The sequence below is a fragment of the Phaenicophaeus curvirostris genome, chromosome 8 (genome assembly GCF_032191515.1).
Source record: "Phaenicophaeus curvirostris isolate KB17595 chromosome 8, BPBGC_Pcur_1.0, whole genome shotgun sequence".
NCBI lineage: Eukaryota > Metazoa > Chordata > Aves > Cuculiformes > Cuculidae > Phaenicophaeus > Phaenicophaeus curvirostris.
Window position 1 is genome coordinate 22,493,970 of NC_091399.1, and position 17,450 is coordinate 22,511,419.

The 17,450-nt window shown below is 43.7% G+C and overlaps 1 protein-coding gene across 1 annotated transcript in view; it reads right to left on the reverse strand.

The window, feature by feature from the left end:
• Positions 1 to 687: 687 nt before the first annotated feature.
• PKN2 (protein kinase N2) overlaps positions 688 to 17,450 on the reverse strand; it is a 51,821-nt gene continuing 35,058 nt past the window's right edge. Inside the window, exons 4-22 of the mRNA XM_069862813.1 lie at positions 16,142 to 16,259; positions 14,381 to 14,526; positions 14,074 to 14,287; positions 11,854 to 12,036; positions 11,456 to 11,565; positions 9,549 to 9,692; positions 9,372 to 9,447; positions 8,883 to 9,057; positions 8,481 to 8,610; positions 7,921 to 8,051; positions 7,750 to 7,825; positions 7,571 to 7,662; positions 6,359 to 6,535; positions 5,958 to 6,020; positions 5,792 to 5,868; positions 4,636 to 4,778; positions 4,143 to 4,250; positions 2,980 to 3,060; positions 688 to 2,906 (exon numbers count right to left, since the gene is read on the reverse strand). Of these exons, the coding sequence (XP_069718914.1) occupies positions 2,703 to 2,906; positions 2,980 to 3,060; positions 4,143 to 4,250; positions 4,636 to 4,778; positions 5,792 to 5,868; positions 5,958 to 6,020; positions 6,359 to 6,535; positions 7,571 to 7,662; positions 7,750 to 7,825; positions 7,921 to 8,051; positions 8,481 to 8,610; positions 8,883 to 9,057; positions 9,372 to 9,447; positions 9,549 to 9,692; positions 11,456 to 11,565; positions 11,854 to 12,036; positions 14,074 to 14,287; positions 14,381 to 14,526; positions 16,142 to 16,259 (2,448 nt within the window). The 3' untranslated portion in view covers positions 688 to 2,702. The remainder of the gene's footprint in view (positions 2,907 to 2,979; positions 3,061 to 4,142; positions 4,251 to 4,635; positions 4,779 to 5,791; positions 5,869 to 5,957; positions 6,021 to 6,358; positions 6,536 to 7,570; positions 7,663 to 7,749; positions 7,826 to 7,920; positions 8,052 to 8,480; positions 8,611 to 8,882; positions 9,058 to 9,371; positions 9,448 to 9,548; positions 9,693 to 11,455; positions 11,566 to 11,853; positions 12,037 to 14,073; positions 14,288 to 14,380; positions 14,527 to 16,141; positions 16,260 to 17,450) is intronic.

A 17,450-nucleotide genomic window follows, 5' to 3' on the forward strand; every position in this document is an offset into this window, starting at 1 on the left:
TTTCTTTTGTAGGGGTCCAGCAAGATGTATTTTGGAAAATTGAAAATACTCTGTAATTCCCAAATAAACTGTTTTCCAAAAACACTTACCCTCTTGGGACTGTCACTGCAGGCCAGCACCCACCTTCTGTTCCATGCGCTGAGAACTGGATGGGGGCCCCGGCGTGGACGTGGGCACAGGGATGTGCTTCACACTTATGTTCCTCACTGTTTTTCATCTCGTGTGGCTTTTGAGTTTATGGTTTGCTGTGGGGGGTAATTTTGCTGCTGATTTCCAAGGTGGTTGTGAACAGAGTGGTCACAGCCTTGACAGCATCTCCCTGGTTTTCTCTGCTTTGCCTCTGGGAGTTGGACAGGAGGAATGTGAGGGCTCCTGCTGCCTCGCTGGGGAAGGTTTCGAGTGGCAGTTTATTTCTAGGGGCAGTTTCTGTTGAGCGTCCTGAGGGTTGTGGGATGGTGGTTGTTTGCAGGGTTGTGTTCTTGAGTGCTGGCGTGGTTCAATCGGTGCCATCGGCTGTGCAGGGTGAAGGCTTCTAAAGAATTGATTTGGTGTTTAATGAAAGGGGAAGGTCCCCCCCAGGGGCCCTGGGCCTCTGCCCCGGGGCTGCCTGCCTCAAGTTCCCTGGGAGAAAACACAATCAGTCGCTTCCCACCCCAGCAAAATCACGCGTGGGACACGATTTACAAATTACTCTATTTAAAACTTTAATTTGTGATATTAATGACTGCAAAACACTTAGAATGACATTTGTTAAAGGCACATTTCATTTTAATGCATAGTGTACCATCCTAGAACATCCTAATTTCCTTACAAAGTGCTTGAGCAGCCACGTACAGATAAAGTATAGCAAAATATATTTACAATCTAGAGTTTAAAATCTTAATCTGCCTAAAAATATTTAAAAAACTACAGAGATAAAATTAGTGCTTTCTCTCAGCTTAACTGCGGGAGCAGGCCCTGCCCTCTAATTTTTTTTTCTTTTTTTTTTTCAATTTTCTCTCTTTTTTTAGTGATTTACTTAGATTAAAAAAGGATTTCTGTACAAGATGTAGTTACAAAAAAGTATTTCTGAGACTTTCATATGAGGGGAGCGCCCCCCTGGGTGCTCACACGGGCGTTTGGGAGCCGGGGAGGGCGAGCTGACTGTACCTCAAAAGCCACCTCGCGTTCAGCTGGATCAGAACATGATTCGTTCCTTAATCAGAATCTGGAATCAAGCAACGCTGAGAGGTTCTCTCGCTCTGCAGCCCCAGAGCTGGTACAGCCACCCGCCCTGTTCCCGACACGGGGAGGCCTGGGTTAGGCCCATCAACCACTTTTCCTCCTGCAGGATTTTCATGAACAGCCTCGCTCCGCGCTTGCGTTTCTCTGAATGAATGAAATCAGAAGGTTTTAACTCATTTCAGTGCTGCCTCTCCCTGTCTCGGCCCCTGAACAGCGAACCCTGGCCAGGCTGGGCCCGTGAGCTGACAGACGCCATCGGCCCTGGTGGTGCAGGAGCGAAGGACGACGTGGGAATCTCTTTTCCAGGGATTTCTGCTTGTCCCCGGAGCACCGGATGGCCGCACCAGGTCGGGTCTGCGAGTACGCACAGTGTCTCGTCTTTGTTTCCGCTTTTGAGGTACAACGTTAGTGTTCAGGGGTTAGAAAACATGCCCTGCTTTTATCAAAAATAGCGCTACATTCCGATTCCCCGTCTTGCTTTCCCCTGGGGAGCTGCCCATCCGCGCTCCGGAGGGCAGCGGCTGCACCCAGACACACACCGTTCTCTCTCGCGTCGCTGTCGTTCACTTGGCCGCTGTGCTAATTAACAGAGTGGTACAATTAAGTCACTTCCCTGGCTGTAAAGATACATCACGACTGCCTGATACTCACGTTTGCAGCCTGTGAGGACGTCCTGCTCCTTTTGGAGAGGGCCAGGACCTCGTCCAGGGCCACGGGGAGAGGCAGGAGGGGAGGGGCTGGGGAAACGCGGATGCTGGGGGCTTAGACCGAGCGACATCCTCGTTACATTCTTCATCTCAACCAGGGTGTGAAGCCGCGCTTAAAAAGCTCGAAGGCAAAACTGTTTGGCAAGTGGCTTTGGTAAACGGTCCGGATTTGTCTGTGTAATGGAAGCACTTACGCTGCTGTTATCGCAAAGGCAAGGAAGGCGTTGGAACAGTTTTCCTAATAAATAGCATAGAAAATTTATAAAACAAGGCATCTCTATTCTCAATACCGTTACTTTAAGAACACAAGATGAAGGTGTACAGAGAAAGGTGTTTTACAGACCGCACAAGACAACATCGAACTGAAATCATTTGCCTTCTCCCGCTGGAACCACGTTCCGTGTGCACCATCAGTATCCCAACCTTCCGTGTCCTCGTGCCCAGGTGCTTTTCCCACGTAAGGCAGGTGCTCGGAGAAGCGCTGTCTGCTGGGGAGGCAGGAGAGGAGCCCTACGGATCCGTGCAGGCCCAGGGGGGAAGCTGAACCCCGCCTGGATTCACCGACTCCATAGCCCTGTTCCAGTGCTCAGATAAAAAACAATATACAGAGAGGCCGCTCTTCACAAGAGCGTCAGACAGTACTTAAAAGGATCTTCATGTGATTTAAAAACCCAGAAGCTAGAGGTGGCACAGAGAGCGATGGAAGGGGGGGTGTTCTTCCGCGAGGCGTTGCTGTGAGCCAGTCAGACGGGGTTTCACAGTGTCCGGGCGTTAACACCAGTCAGCAATGTAATCAAAATCTCTGAACATCTCCTGCTCTTCTTCCGAGAGGATCCGTGGTTCCCGGGGTGGCGTGAGGATGGGGGCTTCCGAGGTAAATTCGTCATCGAAATTGCTAACGTCTTCTCGCCCTCGGATGGTGGGGACGAAGGGCGGCTTCACCTTCTTGGCCAGCAGAGCGCTCCAATCTATTAGCTGCGGAACACAACAGCCCCTCGTGAGTGTCCCGTCTCTCCCGCCTCTCCTCGCGAGTCCAGCCTTTACTCACCCTGAAGAAGTGATGCTTTTTCACATCCTCCGCGTCCTTCTCTCCCGCTCCCAGGCGCCGCTCCGGGTTCCTGCGCAGCAGCTGCCAAAACGGGGAGATGTCAGTGCGGAAGCGCCTGAGCCGCAGCGCTGGGTTTCTTGGAGAGGCTTGGGGGCTGCACAGAGCTCGTTTGGGGCTAGCAGAGCCGCAGCTCCTGGCACCCAGAGGGGGGTTGGGGGCCAGTGCAGAGCGCAGAGCGCACTTTCTGCTGGAGAGGCCGCCAGATGTAAAAAAAAAGGGGAAAAGCTGACACCTGGGCTGGGGCACAGCCAGGAGTGAAGAATCCGAGCATGGAGCTCAGCGTGGGGGCAGCAGAGGGGCAGGAGCAGCTTCACCCTGAAACTCCCTTCCCAGGTACTGCCTCACACTCTGCTCCCTCCTCTCTCTCTGGCCAAGCGCTCTCTCTGGGACGATCATTTTAAGCTACAGAATATTTACACTATGACTTAAACACCGCTGTCTCGGTGGTGACCGCGATGCTTTAACCCTGCTGAGCCGGGGGCCGGGGAGAGGAGAGGCGGCTTCCCAAGGCTTTGGAATCCCCTCCGGGAGCCGCCTTTCCATCAGCTGCTAACTGCGGACAGCCTCAAGCTCCTTCCCGAGGCAAGCGGAGGCACCAGGCTGAGGCATCGCGCTACAAAATTCATGAACAAAAATCAGCTGGTTTTGCTGGGAACAGGACTGGAGCTGCTGTGCGCCCGGCCTTCCCTGCCCCACTTGGAATGAGCCCAAAAAGATTTAGAAGTCTTTGAATTAAAATATTCATGTGACAACGTTAATCTACCGCAGGGGTCAATGCAGCAGTGTTCTGCTAGGAAATAAAAGCTGAGCTCGCCAGTGAGATACGACCAGGAAACTTAATTCAGGGAGAAAAGAGAACCTGCTGTTTTACGTTTTAAGAAGAAAAACTTGCTCCTGAACAACGAAGCGGAACGGCACTGAAATCATTTCAGGTGGCAGGCAGCACGGCACAGCATAAATGAAGCCTGAAATTTAATTGTAGGTATAAAATACCAAGCCTAGGTTCTTAAAGGATTTTGTTCCTCATAGAAGTAATTAATTTCCTTTATGTCGGAGAGGAAACAGGATAAGAGGGGAATGCTGTAATGTCATTAAGTGCTTACCCGTCTCATTATGGAGATGGCTTCTGTCGACAGAAATCGGGGATATCTTACTTCATCATTGACAATACTGTCAAACACCTCTTCTTCATCATCGCCAGGGAAGGGAGACTAGAATGAAAACAACAGAAATATCCTATTAAACAGGCTTCAAAATCCCTCACGTATGAAACCAACACAGATCCCACCGACGGTCTGAGATCAGAGACGCCACGAGGCAGTCGTCCTCTCCCCAGGAACAGATGCGGTCGTTCCCCGTAAGGAAGAGAAGCGAGGCAAGCTGCTATTGGCCCTTAGTTGCTACTGGAGGGCTACGCTTCAAAAAGGGGCTTTGAGAAGCAGAAACACCTAAACTGGGATCCTATTTGAACTCTGACACAGGATCTACGGGGACTGTGGGAAGCAGCCATCAGCTCTGCCCGGGACAGGCAGGGCACAGGGGATGGAACCTTTCCCACAGAGTTTTATGCCCCTGATGTATCCCAGCAGCACGCACCTCGCCCACCAGCATCTCGTAGATGAGAACACCGAGGCCCCACCAGTCCACAGCTCTTGTGTAGGAAGTTTCTGTCAGCACCTCTGGAGCAAGGAATTCCGGGGTGCCACAAAACGTGCTCGTTCTGTCTCCAAATCCCATTCCTGAAAAGTTACAGGTAATGAAAAGCAAGCAGTGTTTTCTACCTCTCTGCAACCCATTCCTCTAACAAGCAAAACCTCTCCCCAGAGCCACTCCAGCTGATGATGCCCTTCCAGGCCCTTCGTGAAGGCTCAGGCCAACAAGGTGAAACATTCCCCACTCTTCCCTCCCACACCCTTGTTCCACGTGGCCTCCAGGAGATGCTTCTTTATAGGCAATGAGCCAAATTAAGCTTCCAGTTACACCTCAGTCCCCCAGTTATCTTTGCTTGGAAAGACAATCGCTCTTGCACTCGTTCCACGCGCAGAGATCACGGTGCTTTGGTTCAAACCACTGGATGCTTCTCTAGTGGCAAAACTCCACCCAGCAGAGTACAACGTGGAGTGCAGCGAAACCATTTGAAGGGGTCTGAGAAAGATGCTGCATTTCTAGTCGCTGCCTCTATTTTATGTCATATTTAACAGGCAGCTGCCGGTAGCAGGATGCTTCAAAGTAACTTCCTAGCATCTCTGCTTCCCTTTTGGGTAACGGCCTCTATTTTAGCTCTAGTGCACTTTGCGCGTCATTTCCATCTACTGAGAGTTGCTGCTGTTTGAGAGTTAAACAAACAGAGGGTGCATTTGTATTAAAAAAAAAACCAGATAAGGCATGGATTATAATGGCACTTGATTGTGTTGTACAGCATAAACGTGTTTTGAATGAGGAAAGCACCCAGTACTCCTGCTAATGCCTGAAGCGCAGCAGCGTGCTGTACTGAAACACACGGATACAACGAAGTAAGAATCGGAACAGATAAAAACAAAATTAATAACAAAATAGGGCTGCCCTCAGATGCTCCTGGTTCTTCCCTAGTGAGGAACTTCCTCCTGTCCCCACACTTGTCCCATCAGAGAGGTGTTTCTTCCTTCCAGTGACACAGGGTAAGCACACACTGTTCACACTCGGCAGTCCCCGAGTCTCGAGGAGCAGCCAGGAGTGAGGAATTCCCCGAGAAAGACAACGAAAGGGCCGTTACCTTCTTTGCAAAGACCAAAGTCAGCAATTTTCACAAAGCCTTCTGTGTCCAGCAATAAGTTATCCAACTTCAAATCTCTAAACGAACATTGAAGAACAGAATTGCATCTCAGTGCTGTTCAGAACAGCTGAAACTCACCCGCTGGAAAGGGTCAGTGGCTACTCACCTATATACAATTTTGTGTTCGTGTAAATACTGCAGCCCAAGAACCACACACGCAGCATAGAACCTGTGGAAGAAGTTAACATTTCAGTGGATTCTTGCCTTGCTTCTCAGAATGTGAAGCCCGTTACTTCTGATCTGTTTTACTACCCATCCTTTGAAGGTTACCAGTTGTTTTTTCAGGTACAGGTTAGCTTTATACAAGGTCAGAGTTTTAAAGCCAGACGGCAAAAATGCCTGAACTTGCTGCTTTCCAGCTGCAGTGTGTGCTTGCTCGGCCTGGAGGATGAATCCTCTGTAGCGCCCAGTGCCACGGTAGCTATGGATTTCTAATTTGGCTTATTCTTTCCTTTTTTTTAGCCTTGCCTGCAATTTTAACTTTTCATTTAGGGGACGGATACTCACACTGCTCTGGGTTCAGAGAAGACGTCGGTGTGGATGTGCATCATCAGGTCCCCGCCAGCAGCATATTCCATTACAAAGCAAACGTGATCTTTGGTTTGGAAACAAGCAAAAAGGTTCACCAAGAAGGGATGCCTTACACTATTCACAGTTTCAAATATTCGCTTTTCACACATCAAGCTGCAAACAGAAAATTGGTAACAATTTAAAGCTGAATGCTGATCCACAATTTTTCAACTCTCTGAAACTATTGGTAATTTCTACCTTGTGTTTTTCCCCTCTGTCCCTCGGGATAAGAGCATCTTTAGTTTCAAAAAGAGCTTTTAATACTTGCACGCGCATTAAGCTGATGATGCCAGGGTTTCCACAAAATCGCATTTAGCTTTCACAAATAAAAAGGCAACCTGGCAGCCCATGAAAACCGCACCCTGCCAATCTCCCTTCCAGCTGCTCAGATGTGCATTAGGGTCGCTTCGACACCGTGCGGCGTTAGCTTCAATCCATTTTTGTTTTAATGGTATAAAATACATAACATGGAAGAGCAGTAACGATATTTTAAACACCTATTATAGTGATTCCAGAATATTTCTCCTTATCCAACTAGGTAATCTGTTGCTTATTCTTAATATAGTTATCTTCCTGCAAGCCAAATGAACTCAGTCACTATTAAACAGTTCAAAAGCCCCTTCTTGCACTAAAACTGGACAGTTTTGTAACTGCCACTTCACTTCCAACGGTGGAAAGCAATGAAAAAAAAATCCTTTTTTAATCTTTTTGTCCCAAAACTGAGATGAGTGAACTATACCCAGGACATAAGGGACAATATGATGGACAAAGCGTATCAGGACGGTACAGGCTGAGCAATGCGAACAGTCACTGTCCCGCAACGTGACGCCAAGTCTATAAGCAAGTAATCAGAATAAACAATTGCAAAAGAAACTAAATGAAACACAGGACCAGCTTTATATCAGTGCTGTGCACAGGCCTGGTAAGAGGGGCACTAAAAGAAATCAGTATTCCCAGTCTGCACCACTGCCTCCCTGCCCCAGAAAGGAGACTGAACATCTGCAGCTGCCAACCAGGCAGGGAGAGGACACCTTGTTCTGCCCTTTCACTGAATTTAACCGTTGTTTGGTAGAGCTTAGAGCTGTGTTGCACGCAGAAAGGAAACACATTGATTTATGGAGTCCATGCATCATATATTTACAAACTGACCTGTCTACTTCATCACGAGCGACGATATCTCCTTTCTTTAAGGCTTTAATAGCAAACATCTCATTTGTGTTTTTGTACTCCGCCAACAGCACCTAAAACAGAAGATAAGCCATTAATTCAAGAGCTGTATCTAATTTGTGATACAGTCTTGACAATTGGTGTAGCCTTTCGACACTCGCCTTTCCAAAGTGTCCTCTGCCCAGGACAGCACAACATCTGAAATCCTTCAGGCTGAACTGAAATCTTTGTTGTGATCTATGCAAGTAAGAAAAAAAGCAGTCAAAAATCTTCTAGTTTATTAACTTTAAGAAACATTACTCAGATAAGCAGCAAAGCAACTTTGTTTTTACCTTCTATCTTCAGGCTCTCGGGTGTATTTTATGTCTGAGCGGGGAACATCGGACTCACAGATTATTTCAGGCTGGAGTTTTGGGACAATACTATTTCTGCCGTTCTCAAAATCAAAAGCTGTTACTTCATCCTGCAAAGAAAAAGAAGCCTGAAAATTTAAAACTAATTACGAAGGAAAATGATTGCAGAGGTTTTACTGTAAGCACGTGAAATTCTTATCCCAAGAGGTGCACTCTAAGGTGACAGAGATAAGCAAGCTTTTAACGGGTCGATGAAACCTATTGCTCCAGTCATTCCGCTCTTTGTTAGTAAAACCATTTTTTCCAGAATACTCTAATGATTTTGGGCTTTTGTTACTTTCTGCGGTGGACACAAATTAAACACACTGACCACAGAACCAGTTTGCTACCAGGAGCAATCGGAGCATTCTGTCGAGACAATTCGATGTGTGTAAGTCAAGGGAGCGTGTGCTGAAGTACAAGGGAAGAAATCCATCCTAGAGATGCCAATAGTACAACCTTGTTAAACTGCACAGCCCCGAGTTCTTCAAGCAACTTGCCTGAGGTGGCACATCAGGAGCCTTTATCTCGGAGGAAGATTCACTTATTTCCCCGAGGGAAGACGCACGGGGTGGAGCAGGTGGCGGCTCAGGCTCCAGTTCAAAGTCCAATTTGGCTACAGGAGAGTCACTGGCAAAAAAAATAAATAACTCCTCAGTGTACAGCAGAGACTGTTTTAACAGTATGAAAACCAACTGACAACTGCACATTACTAGCTCTCTCCCAAACCAAATCCTCTGTGTGTGCCTGTCTATAAAGAAGATGTCCAAAAATGATAACTCTGGACAGTTTGGAGTCTCGCAGGACAAACAGACTTCACATACATCATGTAGATTAGGGCATAACCATCTCACTGTAACTCCTGCTCTTCAAAGTACTTCCAAGTTGTAGCTGTCCCCTACCTGGCTGGCAGTGTGAGCTCAGGAATGTTTGCATCGACCCCTGGCACGGTAGCAGGCACTGACGCTTGAGGGCTGAAGGTGCCAGAGTGATTTACAGTCGGAATAGCTCTTCTTACCAGCCTTCCCCAAGTGGCAATATTAATATTCATTTGAGGAGCCCGGAGAAATGTTTTGCCTGTGGATATTGTGAAAAAAAGAAAACAGCGCGCAAGTAATTTCCTTACTTATTGCCAAAAGCGATAATTAAAAGAAGTCACATTAATCAGTTTTTAGTTTATGAAGAACAAACTGAATTCGTCATATTCCTTAGCAGTTCCTAATTAGCCACTATTAAATGCTAATACATGATGAGGAATTCTAAAAGAAAACATTATGAACATAATGCCAATCCCTTCACTATCAACAGCTCTATTCACAGACAGATATTAGGGCTCCATATCACAGATTCATACAATTTCTAAGCTTTACATGTTTATATTAAACAGTCACCTTGCTGCTTTGAAAAGATTTTCTTCTGCCTCTGGAGTTTTGGTCTTCTTTCAATAACTGGATTAAAAAACGTCACCTGCAGTTCAAACAGCGCGTGTTACAATTCAAGCTTCGCAACAAATGCGTTCTTAAAAGTTTATCTTAAACTTCTTGAGTGTTTAAAGAAAGCCCCCTTACCTCTGCAAACAGAGTGCCCTGGGGTTCCAGGTAGAGACACATGCCGTGACGCTGGTTGTCCAAGAAATCTTCCAGCCTCAGAAACTTCACTGCACACAGAGATCTCCAGTCACGCCAATAAACTGAGATTTCCAATTCACGTGACTACGGCAGCAAACACACACACGGGAAATCACTGGTTAGTGACCGTTCTGCAGGTGAGCTCTGTACATCGAGCAACGGGAGCAAGAGGTAGAGCTGTGACTCTAACAGAGCACCAGGGCTAACTGGCTCCCGCCGGAACAATCAGCACCTTTCACTTCAGTTCAGATGTGATCTCCAGTGTCCAAATAAAAGTATAAGTGTAAAATCCCCCAGGAGCAGAAGGACAGAGTCACAAACAGTCACTGGACTTCTTGAGTCAGTCTGATGACAGTGCGAGTTCAAGATATTTTAGCTCAAGCTCCAACAACAAATTTGTATGTGTGTTTAGAAACCTCAGCTTTACTAGTTTTTCATATTTCCAGGTATCAATTGCATTTCAGGGCTGCACAGAGACATTTTACTACTTGCAGACACACTGTGTCTAAAATATATACAGGTTTTTTAAAACGGTCATGAAGAGGGGCCAACGCTTCAAAATAACAAGAGCTACTGCTCTGTCTTACCAGTGGGATTTATATATTCTTAGGGTGTCTTTTATGCTTGTTACAAAACATGCAGAATCCTGCAATGCAATATAACCACAGCATTGTGTGTTACTTAGCTCAGTCAGCACAGTTTAATGCCATCGTCATGCACCAGTGTTGTCCTTTTTAAAGCCTACAGCGACCACACAAAGAAACAGAAGTCCAGAAGACGCAGATAAAAACGTGATGGGGTTTGGAATGCCCATTTCAAGTGTGCAAGGATGCACAGTTATGCCCAGCACAACCAAGGTCCTTTTCTGGCACGAGAAAGCGTCCAATACCGAGTTCTTGAATAGTGAACATAACACCTACTGGGCTGGCAGGAGCTGCTACTGAATTCTGACTGATTCTAGTCTTAGTCTGAGACTAATCACAGTGTCAGGTCTCCACAGCCACTAGTTTTGTTCTGCACTACTCCTACCCCGAACCTCAGTTTCTCTACCTGCAGGTCTAAGCTCTCACCTTTCCTAGATGGAGGGAATCTGGTCTGGGGCTCAGAGGGGTGGGGAGAGAGTAAACAGGAAGGGTTGAGTTTTGTGTTGTTGCCCCCTATTTCTCATTTGTTTTAAATATATACTGGAGATGACATTTAAGCTCTAAGATATAGTTTGATTTTCACTCTATTTTAAATACTGGTGGAAAAAACCCCAAACATCCTCGTACCTTAAAATATGACAGCTACCAGGTATCTAAAAAACAAACGCTCGATTAAACCTACTAAACAGATTCTCTTCAAAAGGTGTCAGGATCAAGTATCATTTCAGATACTTGTGTCCTCTAAGTAACATTTGAAGTTCTAGGAAAGAACTAAGAGAGAATTTATCATTCCTGAAGAATTTATCAACTTCACACAAGAATGCTTTTACACAAGCACTGTACAAACCCTATGACATGGCTTTACCAAAAAATCCAAACTCTATCTGATATTACTGACAAATATCGAGACGTTGATGATCCTAATAAAAATTTAAGCCCCATCTATCACAGACTAAAAACATGCTAAACATTAGATCTTGCGTAAAAATATTATGTCAGTTTGCAGGCCAGAGAAGGTAAAACTTGTAGAACACCAACCAGCATCCCAGCTTAACTCCAGGGAGCTCGTTCTGTTAAAGATGGCAATATTCGCACATACGAAACCTGAACATAACCATAACAGGATAAAAACACAAAGCAACGTGAAATTAATCTAAAGAGTTCGTTACAGCTGCTGTCAATGAAATAAGACCACAGTTTTACCCTGTCTAGTTCCAGTGTAAATTTCTGATCCCATGACTGATTGGAAATAGGTTTCCAGCTAGTTTGACCAACCACAGTGTTATCCAGCTTCAGCACAGCACAAACTTCATCTGTAAGGAAAGTACACAAACTCAGCTTAAATCTTTAAGAGGATTTTCCACAAACAAAACAATCTTCAGTAAGTTTCCTTTAAAAATGTAATCTCACATTTAATTGGTTCCTAGGGGCATAATAGTGTGGCTGTGGTTCTGTTTGTTTTTTATAAACGACTCGACAGGTCAAGAAACAGAAGTATAAAGCTTCAAATCAATTTGGTATTTTAAATTACAGAACACAGCATGCACGTTAAAATCTAAATAAAAGAGATGGATAAAATAAGAGGATAAAGTGTACTGAACTGGACAATTCATCTGTTTTCAGAAGGTTTCTACTGCTCCCGCTTTTATTTTTACTGGTTCTCATGAAAGTTGATCTGGCTTCATTGGGACTCCAACCAGGTAGCGTAATCGATGTGGCTTTTGATCGACCAGGAACGTTTTCCAAGATGTCTTGGCAGCCCATTAGCCTGACTTCCAGAGTACCTAGAACAAGACAGGCCGGGGTTTGTCAAAGATTTCTGTTCTTAGGTGTCCAAAGTGACTGACTAATGCTTGATTTATGGCCACAGCTCCCCTTCTAACCCCACAAGGTACAACAGGAATATCAGCTGAAATCAAGAGAGAACTCAGACAAACGTACTGAAAATAAACATTAAGAGTCAAATATGTGGGACTCGACCATCTAACAGTTCACCAAAATAACACAAAATAAGCTTTTGTTCTGTGTCTCAGAAGTATCCTTGTTTAATAACCTGACTTGGGTTCAAGCTGTAAGCAATGGCATTTTATAAGATGATAAATCCTAAGTTTCTTATTAAAACAATAGAACTCGCAGATGGGACAGTAACATTTTTTCACGAGTTTTATATAACTGATTCCTATTGGATAGGTCACTTCAGAAATTAAAAGGAACACAGTGACTATTGAGACCACAAATGTGTTTAGGATGCATTCAGAAATCACAGTTGCCTGCTGATGCTAAAGTCAAATTGGAGTCTGTATATAGTTTAACATCACTAAATTGTTCCAACTTGACTGAATATGGATTTAGAAAAGCCAGTCTTCAAGATCTACCACATCTTTAACCAAAGGAGGTATAGAGGCTGCTGCTCTAACTTCAGAGTTTCCTCCAGCAGCACAGAAACTTTCAAATACCATGGATGGTCACAGGAATGGCAGGCTTGCCTCTTCCTGCATGAGGCAGCATCTACACAACTGTGACACCACTGACACCAAGACAATTAACTATCAGAAGTGGCAAAATTAGCCCGTTCATACTCATGTTGCCGGCTAGAAACGCAGCTTCTAAATGCAGGGTCTTTTGACAGAAAATGTACTGAACTGTGAAACTCAGAAGTATTCTTTTGTAACAGAAACTTAAGTCATGCTTGACCCAAATATGGTCTGGCAACATTATAGCCTGCAGAGCAGAGAGAGAAACCACTCCTGAGAAGAAATCCCATCCTGTGGGGAACCAACAGCCACAAGTGACAGCTAAGCGTTCGGCTATGAAGATAAAGGATGCTCTTGGCTCCCAAAACAGGTTAAAAGGCAAAAGAACACATCATTCCCAAACTGTTTAAGAAAAACAGGGTAATCAATAAGCAAAAAGGCTGAAATCTTGTACAAGGACTGGATGCATATCTGCCGATGCACTTTAAGTACGACTGTGGCACTGAACTACTTTCTCAGTGTCAGAGGCAAAACACAAAGACACCATTCATTTCAACCTCGTGCAATACAAAAGCTCCACAAGTGCTAATATGAAAGTGAAACTGTTAAGAACTTCAGAGGCGTACAGCTTTGTTTTGATAATCCCTATTACAAACTGCTCATATGCATCAGTAAATCACATTTAAAGAGGAATTATCTCTCACTATAACATATTTGACTCGTGATAATGTATTACAATTAAAGAAACGATATCAAAAAGCTGTTTTAAAAGCAAGGAACAACACTTCCTGCCCACAGTCACTGATCAGTTGAGATTCTCTATGATGAAAAAGAGCTCCCCTCACCATTTTGCAGCTTCCCAAGCTCTCTCGGCTGAGGTCCCAATGCTTTTCCCACCCTGTGCTATGTGCCTTTCTGAACTAAAATGGAAGACAAGTAGACTCGCTCCATTTTATCAGTACTGCAACTTAGCAGAAGAGTTCCTCTTTTTGTTTTAAAATAGGACCCCACAGCACTTCCAAAACTGAATTCTGGTTTCAGTTACACACGTGTAACTAGAGTAACATTTGAATTACAGTTTGGTTTTGTAATAAACTTACTCTGTTAAGGCTGGTTTAATAATTACACGTAAAATGTTTTAGGAAACAAAACAAAAACCCCAAACTATCAGTACTGGTAATGCTAACCACTTATTTAATAAATGTGGTAAAACAACATAAACCCAAGCAGCCAGAAGCCAGACTTTGTCTAGGAAAAGAAGAACAGTGAAAGATGTCCAGAAAGAAATAAAGTTGGCATTAAAGATTTCTTTAAATTAAAATAATAAAAAAGCTCCATAAATCATACCTGTTAAAGCTGCTGGTTTGGACAGTGTACTGTACTGGTTTTGAGTAGATATTACACTCTGACGAGGACTTAATGTGGGTGAAGAGACCAATGAAAGCTCCTCTATGATAATACTGCTTTTGGGATGGTTTTTAGGAAGTTCATTCAATCTCTGTTCCAGTGAATACTTCAAGAGGTCCAACTTCTGGCTTGATTCATTAAATCTTGCTTGTGCCTTTTTAAAATAAAAAAAAAGGAAACATTTCCATTTTTTTTCATGAAAGACCATCTAAAATAAAGTATCAGAAACTGTAGTGACGTGAATTACTTCTGAGAGTGCCTTTCTGTCAGTAACCTTCCCAGATCCAAGCAATTTCATCACATTCTTTGCACCTTCTGCTACAGCATATTCTATCCTAAAATGGTGCCGTAATTCTTCCATCCGGAGCTCCAGAGGGCTTATCACAGGTTTTGCTGCAAAGAGATATAAACAAACACTCTTCATTTAAGACCACGCCCATGCTTAATTTCTTTAATATTAGCCCCTCCCACACATAAACAGAGGGAAGGGGAGGAAAAAAAAGAAAGAAAAAGAGCAAGAGATGCAGATTTGTTAGTTCAAAAAAAGAGCCTTAAGCACGTCATAAAAGCAACAGTGACATTTTTAAGCATCAGCATTTGAAGGAAGAAATAATGGATCAGGGCCTCAATCTGATACACAGGTCTTGCTCCTCAAAGAGCCGTGATCACTCGAGGATGTGAGAGAAAACATGTCTTCAGGGAAGCTAAAGGACAAAAGCCAAATCTCCCAGATGTCATTCAGCAGGCAAGGAGGAGAGTTTGAGACTGACATATTTCTGAACCGCACTCTGAGGATTAATCTTCCCAACTAAGCTGTACTAACTGCACTAAGCTGTACTAACTCTACTAACTGTAGCTAAGTCTCCCGCTTCACACCAAATCCCAGGGCATCTGGCTTCTGCCAACACAGAGGATGTAAGAGGTTCCCCTCAACCGCCTTCAAATGGACCAGCTTCAAACGGTTCAGCTTAACTATTCCAATACCCACTTCCTAGAAGGTTCAGATGCCCTAAACAAAGTTTCCTGAATATATTCCTTTCTGTTTAAAGCTCTAGGAGTAGCAGGAATGCAAAAAGGCATTGGAAAGCCTTTTCTAGCTCGAATATCCTTCTTTTTCTTCCAAACAAATGACATACTTTCTGTGTGCTATGATGGGGTGTTAAAAAAAGCCAGAGGTATAAGAAGTGTAAAAAAAAAAAAAACCAAAATAAAACCACCCCTAGAACAAAACCCCAAACAACCCCCCAACCCTTCCCAGTTTTTCATTCTCCAGGCCCTGATTACGAGCACTGTCATACAGCTTCAACACTCAGAAATGCACATGAATGACATTCAAGACTTAGAGATGCACCAACATACCCACAATTTTATAGTACGCTTGCGCTACTGTAGCTCAGGAATATTATTATTAAAAGATTTCCAAAGCGAGTTTTAAGCTGCTTCTGAAGAGCAGGATAAGTGTTTCAAGTCAGGTTGTTTTAAAAATACTGGTGTTTTTCTGTTGTTTTTTAAAATAGTTGCTTTACTACTCAGTCTAGCCTAAATACCCATACAGACAGGGCAAACTCGTCTCCATCTGTGCTCCCATGAGTAATAGCAAGGTCAACCTATTTAAGTATGAAAAGCAGGCTTTGTATCTGCGTCAGAATTATTTTTTTTGGATAGTGTAGAGATTGTATGATTTAAAGAAAACTCCTAATTATCATTAAGGCAAAAGGGAGCACGCATGATGGGAGAACGAAGACCACCAACCAAGCAAAATCTGACCGCATAAAGTATCAAAAGGATTATGAAGAGAGATTTGGTTTCTCTTCAACAAGCTCAAGGTATTTTGCTTCTAGTCAGATGTATTGGGCACCCTAACACATGGCATGCCCAGTCACCCATTATTTATGGTTCATGCAAGCTTTGCCTAGCATTTGATGTATGATAACTCCTGTGTGCATATGGCTATGTATCTACATGGCATTCCAACAGTAGTTATTGTATTGCTTTTCTACTCCATCACCGTTATCGAAGGCCAATTCGTTGGTCTGGACTGCCTGAAGAATCTGCATCCTTATGACTTCTATTTTTGTCTTGCTGTCCTGGAGCATCTGCTGAGCTGTGGCAAGAAGTTTTCGATCCTGTTCAAACAAACAAGCAAGATAGCACCATAAACTCTTCATGGAACAAAACACATTGAAAGTTTCAAAACCTACATGCTTTAGGAAGAAGAGCTAGATCTGTGTGGTCCATTCCATGTTGCAGACTGATTCAGCTACCCACATTAGGACATTAGTGGAAATTCAGGACGGAAGCGCATTCTGGTTGATTAAAGACTAAAAGCTACTCCTTTGGAAACTGTGTCTGTTTAAATCTGAATAAAGGAGGCATGATCTAGTGACGTTACCTGTGTAGATTAATGTTTTGTAAGCTCATACTAAAGAAAGGACAAGATATTAAGTGCAAAATACCTGCACCCTATGTAGAACAATGAGAACAGACAAATTTGCTAGACTAAATCCATATAGAAATCAATGTACTAATTCACTTGAGCTGATATTCAATCTTGAAATCAGAAACATGAAGTCAGCACACAAAGCACATTATAAATAAGCTTGCTGTACATTTTTCTGAACAAATCAAAACCGAAGATGTTTCTTGCATCAAATAAATTAATAATATACAAGGTTGACTTCATTAGCTATTTCAGCAGCAGCCTGAAGTACAGTACTTTTCATCTAAATAAACCAAGTGAAGCAATTTCTGTTTTCAAAAGCAGTAACACAAGAAGCAGTTTAGAAGAGAACATTTCTGAAGATAAGTTTTCACACCCTTTCCCTGTCAGCACTGCCATGTTCCTCGCGTGTACCATTTTTGTTCTCCAACTACCAGAGGTCTGATTTGCAAAGGATTCTCAACTGGTTCTTCGATGTGGAACTGCATCTGCTTCTACGGCTGCTGCATGGCGCTCTCTACGCGTTCTGGGAATTACCAGATAATTTCAAGGTGAGCTGACTGGTAGCAAGGCTATAAGAAAATTTAAGGCAGCCTATTTGTCCTGCCTGTGTGGTATCAATCAATCACAGTAATTAATAGCAGCCAGCATAGATGAGTATCACACTTTGTTATAGCCCAAAGGCTATTTTGGTTAACACATTTTGTAGCCACCATATAACCTCATTAATAACTTACTTTCCCATGGACATGGTTTATACTTATATTTTTAATTCTATAATGAAGTTATCAATTATTTAACAAGTTAAAGAAATCCAATTCTTCCCCTTACCATAAGCAAGACAAAGAACTGCTGTGCAGAACAGACACCCAGAGCT